The 8,065-nt window shown below is 48.3% G+C and overlaps 1 protein-coding gene across 4 annotated transcripts; it reads right to left on the bottom strand.

The window, feature by feature from the left end:
• Positions 1 to 364: 364 nt before the first annotated feature.
• MEAF6 (MYST/Esa1 associated factor 6) lies at positions 365 to 7,724 on the bottom strand. 4 transcript variants are annotated; one of them, XR_012838630.1, is made up of 8 exons: positions 7,565 to 7,724; positions 7,285 to 7,400; positions 7,126 to 7,213; positions 6,592 to 6,637; positions 5,717 to 5,909; positions 2,325 to 2,382; positions 1,656 to 1,689; positions 365 to 1,170 (listed from the first exon to the last, which is right to left on the bottom strand). XR_012838630.1 is itself a non-coding variant. In XM_075773808.1 (8 exons), exons 1-8 carry the CDS (start codon positions 7,658 to 7,660, stop codon positions 1,162 to 1,164), a joined length of 612 nt encoding a protein of 203 aa, XP_075629923.1. In that variant the 5' UTR covers positions 7,661 to 7,724; the 3' UTR covers positions 365 to 1,161. The 4 variants fall into 4 exon arrangements, 3 of the variants coding, with proteins under 3 accessions (XP_075629923.1, XP_075629925.1, XP_075629926.1); XM_075773808.1 differs by lacking the exon at positions 2,325 to 2,382 and adding an exon at positions 2,486 to 2,515; XM_075773810.1 differs by lacking the exon at positions 2,325 to 2,382.
• Positions 7,725 to 8,065: the final 341 nt, after the last annotated feature.

The raw sequence follows: 8,065 nt of genomic DNA, 5'->3' as shown, positions 1-8,065 counted from the left end.
GACCTGGCTACTGTGAAAAGCACCCAATGCCCGTCCTGCTGCGTCCTCTTCCTGTGGCAATCCAGACTGCTCATCCCTTATCTGCGGGCATCCTGCCAGTACCAGCAAGAACTGACTTACATCCAAGTCCTACCTTGAAGCAGGATTAGTTGAACACAGCTGGAGATTAGTGCCTGGCAATCCTTTCAAGTACTCAATGTTACGTCTACCAGACGGAAAGCAAGTGCAACGGAAACCTTCTAAGGGTCACGAGAGAAGGAGCAGCTACTGTACGAAAGTGGAAGAATTCCAGCAAAGTCCTCATAAAGCAGATGGCAAATAAAAAGCACTAGGAGTCAAATTTTGGACTGAACAAAACATGAGAAGAGAGACAAACATGTTAACTTTTATTGTTTATGTACAAATGACAGAAGTTTGTATTAAAAAGAGAACCCACCCAACCTCAAAGATAGCAAAGAGCAAGATGGCTTTGAGCTCCAGCCTTCCCTGCATCTAAAAGCACTGCCTAAATTTATGGGGATGGTGTCTAAAATCAGAATTAGAGAAAAGGGTCAACCACCTTCTTCTCTGCTTGGGTAAGAATCAAAATGAGCTGTTCCACAAAAATGAAGAACCTTCCACTCTACATGGATTAAAACAAAGAAACCAAAATTCGATTTGTTAACTATACACTTTGGTTTAAAAAAAAACAAACCACAACAAAACCAACAAAAAGAAAACAAAAACAAAACTACAAAGCTAAGTATCAGCAACAGAAGTAATCTAAGTCTTACAACATGGATGGGACATACTGAGTCACACCCCGGTTCCAGTGGAAAAAGAAATACCGCTCCGTGGGTTTGCAGACGACAGAGGTGGCAGCAGCAAGATCAGCCAATTTTAGGAAGTTCCTGACTGAGGTGGAAGCACAGAATAGTCAGGAATTCAGGACTACTACTACTACTACTACACCTTAGTCTTCCTGCAACTCAGGTGATTTAAAAATGATGCAAAGTACATGGTCCAAGATTTTCTCCCCCCATCTAAGTTCTTTAGAGTGAGCCACTCCCGTCTGCAGATGCTTGGCCAGAGAGCTGCCATCGTGCTCATTCAGTCGACTGGCAATTTTCTCAGTGCGGATTCACGTAGACCTAAATCCCAGAAGCATCAGCACTGATGAGTCTAGTAGTCCTGCAGAGAAAGGAAAGGACAGGCACATTAAGACCTTTCTACCTTCAATTCTGCTTCCAGAGCTGGGATTCTCAGTCTTCTCTCATTTCTACAGACCATTAGTTGCAGGCAAAACAGAAAAGAGGTATTTTCCTTGCAGCTAAACATTCAAAAGAAAGGACCCTTCAAAGTCTTAGTTGAAGAACGCATCAACTCAAACCAGATGCTTTTAAAGTTCCAGATCATGACAAGATAACAGGACGCAAAAGAGCTTTTTTCATAGAAAGTGCATAGGACTGAACTGTGACCTAGCTCCATATCAAGCCTACCTGGGCTTATTTACTGCCAAATCCACAAGACAATGCTTATTTCATACCATGATATTCCTCAGCCATGAAAACAAGATCTTAAATTACAGCAGGGGAGGCTTTTTAAGATGAGGAGTCAGTCAGCCACTCAAGTCTACAGACGAGCAATGAAAACAATGACAGAGCACTGATACTTACGGCTCTTGGCTTTTTGTTTAACTTGAGATCAATCCTGTGGTTGGAAAGATAAGAGAAACGTCCATTTCAATACATTAAACCAAGACTAGAGTTCAAAGAACCAGCTACTGCATATGGCACAGGCTACAACAAAGACTATTTGGTTAATTCAATCCACATTCTCAATTCGGCTGAGCCAAATCACTGTCCCAGTATTACTGGACAAGAGAGCAGCAAAGAGACGGAGAGTGGATTCTTTATTATTTGCCAAAATGCATATTTTGTCCACTCAAAAAAAAGGAGTTAATAAAGGTTCATAATAACAATCACAGGGAAGTTATGCAGCATAAAGAAATAAGGTTAAATACGCATGCTCTATGTTAATTTGTTAGATGTGTAACTATGCCACAGGTAATTATTCAGACATAGTGGTGATGGTTATTTCCTTGGAATAGAGATAGGAGTTTAAGATGACAGGGATTATTTGAGCCAAAGGTACTGAGTTTATTACATTTTTTCCAGAAGGAAATATCCAAGTCTACACTAATCTCCTTAAGAAGCAAAGCCAGAAGAATCAGTTTTTAAACTAAGTTTTTAAGTTAAAAAGTTTATCTATTTAAAAATGAAATAGAAAGGTAAAGAAGAGTGAAGTTAATATAATTTTGCTGAAGTTATTAAATAAAATGTTACCTCCATCACGCTTTTCTGTTTTTAAAAAAAACTTCCCAGCCTAACCTAATATACATACCTACAATTAAACAGATAAACTATGGGTTAGAAAGGTCTCAAAAGGCACATTGGTGTCTACACACTAACAACACAGCACAAGTACTAATTCAAGTCAAACTTACTCAAAGTCATAATCAAACATGCCAGACGGGCTGAGGGGCAGCATTTGAAAGGAAGAAAGCAATAGAAATTAATATACTAATGAATTAAATAAATTAGTTGATTAGCCACCCTAGCGAGATTACTAAAAAATAAAATAAAATTAAAAAATAATAAAGCCAGTGTTCAAATGCCATAAAGTTCTTAAGATATCTTAACCAGAACTGGGCACAAAAAGCACTCCAGATCTGGCAATCCAGAGTCCCCCTCCCCAACTGGATTTCTGGGAAAACAAGGTGTTATTGCAGAGCAGAATGGTTTTACGGAGGGAATTTCAGGTGCTGAGGAAGGAAGCTATCAGATACGTGAGAGTGCACACTAGCTCGCAGGCGGAGGGGAAAACTGATGCGCTTGCCAAACCAGAGGAGCGGGTGGTCAGAAAGCAGTGGCTTTGTCTAGATCATTACGGCAAAGCAAAGCTTGTTCAGGCAGAGGTGGAGAGGACACAGAACTAAGTGGCCGACGTTGCACTCGGTATTCCCACAACGCACACACTCGTCCTCTCGCACTCGCTCCCTTTAGCGTTCTAAAAAGAGAACGTGGTCAATTGGCCCAAGCTAACTACGGTTTGGTGACATTCCCCATCACCCCCCCCCCATCTCCGCACTCACACCAGCGCTCTCCAGAAACAGCTCTGCCCCAAAGCTAACAACTGTGTGTTGGAAAGGACTTAGCATCACATCGGCTGTAACTTAGTAGCTTTTCACAAAATTTCTAAGAGGAAACAGTATTGTTTTCTCCTGAAATACTTTTTAGCCATGAAAATTGCTGAGCACACAGAAAATAATCAGCTTGGCCTTCCGGGTGGTCTCTGAGGGAACAGAGGATAGCTTCAATAAAGACACTGTAACTTCCATCTGATTCCCTGCTTTTAACTGCTCCAAGTTAAACTGCCTAGTCACACCAGTTCTGCCCAGTCCGAGTCCAGCTTTCCACCCTGCTCGCGGTGCCAAAGCAGAAAATCCAGCGGAGTCAGTGCACCTCCAGGTGCCTGTTCCCAAAACCTCACTCTCCAGGAACGGCTGAGCAGGACTCAAACGTGTGCTGGCGACTGGAAGAGCTTCTGAACAAAAAGAAACGCCAATATTTCTTCTTCTTGGACTTTTTTTTTTTTTTTTTTCCCCAGTTCCATGACACTGAAGCAACACGCACAGGTCCCTTCCTAAAGAGCGCTCTGGGCTGCCAGCCATTTTAAAGCACTTCACTGTACTTTGAGTAGACTGGGACCGTTTGCTTGTTTGCTTTTTTATCCACCTAGATATACTTGAAAATTGTTTGGTCTTTTCTGCCAAAATTCAGGGGATAGTCAGTAACGGCATTCACAATTTTAACAGGGTTTCTATTACAGACGAACCTACTTATCTTCTTTTAATTATCTATCTGGCCATGTTAAGCATTACAAAATAGTCAATTACTAACTGCAAAAGCCTTTCCACAATGCAGACGTGCCTGACGTATCTCTTAGGATGATAAGAATTGCCATACCAGATCAGACCGGGGCTCCTCATGTCCAACATTCTGTCCCTGGCAGTAGCCAGCATCGGCTGCTTCAGCGGAAGGAATGTAGAAGAAACCCCAAAGCAACGCAACCTGTCAGTAGGGCAGTTTCTTCCTAACTCCTGTCGCTAAAGGTCAGGTTATGTAACGGAGCAAAAGAATTTATATTATTTACATCATTTGTATCACACCCCACTGCGTCTGCAGCGGATGGGTTTGCTGTCCATGTCTTCTTAGGAGTACATTTCATCATTTGTTTGAAATAGCGATTTTCTTAAGCTGTACTTCAGTTTTACAGATTGTTTCTCTGAACTTGTTTACAGATGTAATTTCTTGTGTTACTCCTGAGCTTCTTTCCAATCGTCTACAGGCAAAAAAAGAGTCTTGAACTGCTTTGGCTTCCCAGCTCATGAGGAACCAAAGGGACATCCAGTACTTCAGGATGTTTGCCCAATTAAGACTGCTGCATGAAGACAATTCTGCTCTAAGAATTAAAGACATGCTAATGACTCAAAACCTAATGAAGGAGAAAAAGCAGTTAAACGTTTCTCAAGCTCTATACCTACCTCCATATCTCCCAAACCAATCTTCCCCCAGCAATCTTTGTAAATTTTTGCCACTTTTCTTTAAAACATTTCTCTCTTGTAATTGCATGGGAAAGTCCTTTAACAAGGAAAGCCCATCCACACACAAAGCCAACAAGCTCAAAGTTAGCAGGAACACTTGATTTTTAAAAGCTCCTTTACTTCCAGTAATCTTTAAGCACGGGTTCCAGCAATCACTTTCAGAGAGGTGCAGTTCTGCAGTAAACGTCTCCTCTTTCCAAGAGCATGGATTTCCACGTTTTTTCCCATTAGTGCCTGACTCCAGAGTGCACTGTCATACTCTGTAGAAATCCCTGGGCTAGCTCTGCTGGGCGGCACCAAGACCCAGTTAAGGAGCAGGTTGTGCTGGCCATGGAGAGCAGCACCCTAAGGCAGGGAGTTTTATTTCGGAGCCACCAGCCCGCCACGCTGCATCACGCCTCAGCGGCAAACCTTAAGGGGCAGAACTAGTCATCTGAATTCAACCACAAAGAGTTCAGGAAATCTTTGTTTCACATGAGTTCCAGGTCAGTTTAATAACAAACACTTTTGAGGTTTATGTGACAAACCAACTCTTCTATGCCATAATCAAAAGAGACTCAGTTTGGGACATGTCAGCTGAAAGGGCTTGAAGTGGAAATCTCAGTGAAGATACTAGCAGTGTCCAACCCCCAAAACATTCCAATTTGCTTTTTCAACCTCCTTCTCCAAAGAAAGTGCTGACATTCCTATCTTTCTTGGTTCTGCAGAAACCAAGAAGCAAGCACAGGAGGCCAGGACTTCAGTCCTCCTCTACCGGAAGACAGCTCTATCGTCCTGGACAGACAGGAGAATTGAAAGAGCCTGGTGAAAAGCACGGCTGTACCCAAGCTGGAGTTAGTACCCCGCGCTGCTTGTTTAACTTCTCCAGCATGCTTTCCCCTCCTTGCTACAATGGGGTCCTGATGAATGCCACAGGATGCATACAACCAAAAACCAGAAAAATTACCAAAACAAATGACCTGAGCTGCTTGTTATTCGAACAAGTTACTAGTTCCTTTCACGTAATAAAGCAAATTCAACAACAGCTAACCATTCAGAAGGCATGACAAGAAGGCTGCTGGTACCACTAACCTGTGTCGATTTTTGTTCTTCCGTTTTTTGTGGCTGCTGTGGTGGCTCCCAGAAGAAGTAGAGGAAGCAGCTTTCTGGGGTTTCACCCCCTGCACAGACCCATCCAGCTCTTCAGCATCCTCCTGGCTGGGCTCATTCTCCTGATTGTGAAAGTCTGGAGAAGTGTCACTTTCTGTGCCGCTGCCCGGCTCCCCTAGAGCATGCAAAGACAGGCACAAGCGTTACCTCCCCGCAGCGGGTGACCTCCCCGCAGCTCATATCCCAGGCTGCCCCAGCACTGCCCCGCATGGGAGAAACAACCCCCAGCAACCGCACGTGGGGAAGCAGAGACACGCTGGGCCTTAGAGCACCAGGAAGTAAAGGAAAGAACCTGAGAAATATTTCTGAAGGACAGCAAGCTATCTCCTCAGCAACCAAAGCACATTAGAATTGCATCTGATTTGGTATTGATTACAAAAACATTTTTAAAAATCCTGAACGGACGTGGCTCCTCCCCACATCACTTGCAACAGGCTGGCACGCAAACAGAAACATGTTGCTTCAGCTCTTCTAGCCTCTTTCTCCAAAGAGCACCAAATCCATTTAAGTAAGTTTTATGCACAATAAACCCTTGCTGAGCATAAAAGTTTACTGAAGAAAGGAAGCTCAACTTCACTTCTGTTTCTCACAGTGCCACTTTGCTGACTTGAGTAGCCAGAAGTTGTGGTGGCAGTACGCAGGAGCCCGGCTACGAGGAGCAGCCGCAGGTCCCTGGACGAGGAGCGCTGCAGGGCAGCGACGAGTACAGCACGGATCCAGACAACTGGAGACAGAGCTGAGCTGTGGGGAGTAGTGTGGTTCCTTCCCAATTCCGAGAGAAATGAAGAGAGACTTACGCTTCTCAATGAGCTGGTCCTGAACTCCAGCTAACGCACTGACTGCCTAGAAAACCGAAAGGGGCGTTAATGAAAGTAGTAATTCACTTACCACTTTTCAAATGCTCAAAACCACAGACATCACCTCACAGAGAAAGACACATCAGGCCTTTGCTTGAAAGAGCTTATGACCTAGCACCATCATAGCACAGCAGAAGGGGGTTAGGAGCAAAAAGAAAAAGACACGGATGGCAGCGACCAGCGTGTGGCAGGGGTGGCTCTTGCCTGCTGTTCCCTTTCCTGGGCACAAGGAAAATGGTTTCTGAAAGAGGCTGCGACGGGCCAGTGAAGATGCTTGAGTCAGGGGAGAGAGAGCAGGTGCAGGAGCTTGAATGGAAAACTGGTTCTGCAGCAGCCCTGGCAACCACCATGGGACCAGCTGCTCTGAGGAGCACCAAGGGACAGGGACACGGATGGGGACAGGGACGAGGAGGGGGACAGGGACAGGGCCAGACACGTCTGCTCAGCCCCACCAGGGCCCGGCCCAGTACTCACCGCTGCCGAGGTGACCGAAGACTTGCTGAAGAGCCGCTCGGCCTCCTTGAACTTGCGGTTCCTCCGGTCGTTTTTGCTGTTGGAGTTCCTGAAACAGAGAGAAACAATATTGCGGGGGCCGGGCGGGGCGGGCAGGGCGGGCAGGGCCCCGGCACTCACTTCTGGTTGGTGAGGTAGCGGTCCCAGCCGCGGATGATGTTCCCGTACATCTGCGTGTCCTCCAGGTAGCTGCCCTCGAAGGCGTAGATCTGCCGCTCCAGGTTGGCCAGCGTCTCCTGCCGGGCACAGCGCAGCGCATGGAGCGGGCCCAGCCCCACGCCCGCCCCGCGGACCAGGCCCCGCCGCCCGCCCGGCCCCGCCGCCGCCCGCGGCCTAGGCCCTGCCGCCGCCCGCCCCAACCCCGGCCCCGGCCCCGCCACCGCCCGGCCCCGGCGCTCACCGCCAGCTCCTGCTTGCGCTTCACCAGCTCGGCCAGCTCCCGGCGGGTGTCGGGGATCTGCGGGGGGCCGCCGGCCTTGGCGTGCAGCGCGGCCATGGCGGCGGCGGCGGCCTGCGCGGGCCGAGCGGGGCGGGGCGCGGCGGCGGCTGCGCTGCCGAGAGGGGCCGCCGGGGGCAGCGCCGAGCCCGGCCCGGCCTCGCCGCTCCGCTCCGCCTCGCCCGCCCGGCCCCGCGGGGGGTGTCCGCTCCGCCGCGCCGCAGCATCGCTCGGTCACCCTGAGCCAGCGCCCCGATCGCGAAATCCGGCAACGGGACGGAACAGCGCGGCGAGACCCCACCGAGAGGCCGCACGGCCGCTGCGCCCGGCCGGCCCCGGCCCGCTCCCGCGCCAACCCCTTCCCCGCTGCCAGGCGGCTTGACGGCCGGCGGGGAGCGGGGCCGGCCCCGGGCCGTGGTGCTGCTGCGGGGGCAGCGGGCCGGGGGTGTCCCCCGCACCTCCCCT

This window comes from Balearica regulorum, chromosome 22, assembly GCF_011004875.1.
Source record: "Balearica regulorum gibbericeps isolate bBalReg1 chromosome 22, bBalReg1.pri, whole genome shotgun sequence".
In the NCBI taxonomy this organism is placed as follows: domain Eukaryota; kingdom Metazoa; phylum Chordata; class Aves; order Gruiformes; family Gruidae; genus Balearica; species Balearica regulorum.
Note: the sequence above shows the minus strand (reverse complement) of the source record. Positions and strands in the feature narration are given on the sequence as shown.

What these genes read in the sequence shown, in the direction of transcription:
- MEAF6 (XM_075773808.1), bottom strand. Translation starts at nt 7,660, where the DNA reads ATGGCCGCGCTGCACGCCAAGGCCGGCGGCCCCCCGCAGATCCCCGAC. An exon ending in GGACCAGCTCATTGAGAAGC is followed by an intron (nt 5,910 to 6,591) that starts GTAAGTCTCTCT and finishes TGCATGCTCTAG; the next exon opens with GGGAGCCGGGCAGCGGCACA. An exon ending in ATGTTTGATTATGACTTTGA is followed by an intron (nt 1,690 to 2,485) that starts GTAAGTTTGACT and finishes TTCCAACCACAG; the next exon opens with GATTGATCTCAAGTTAAACA.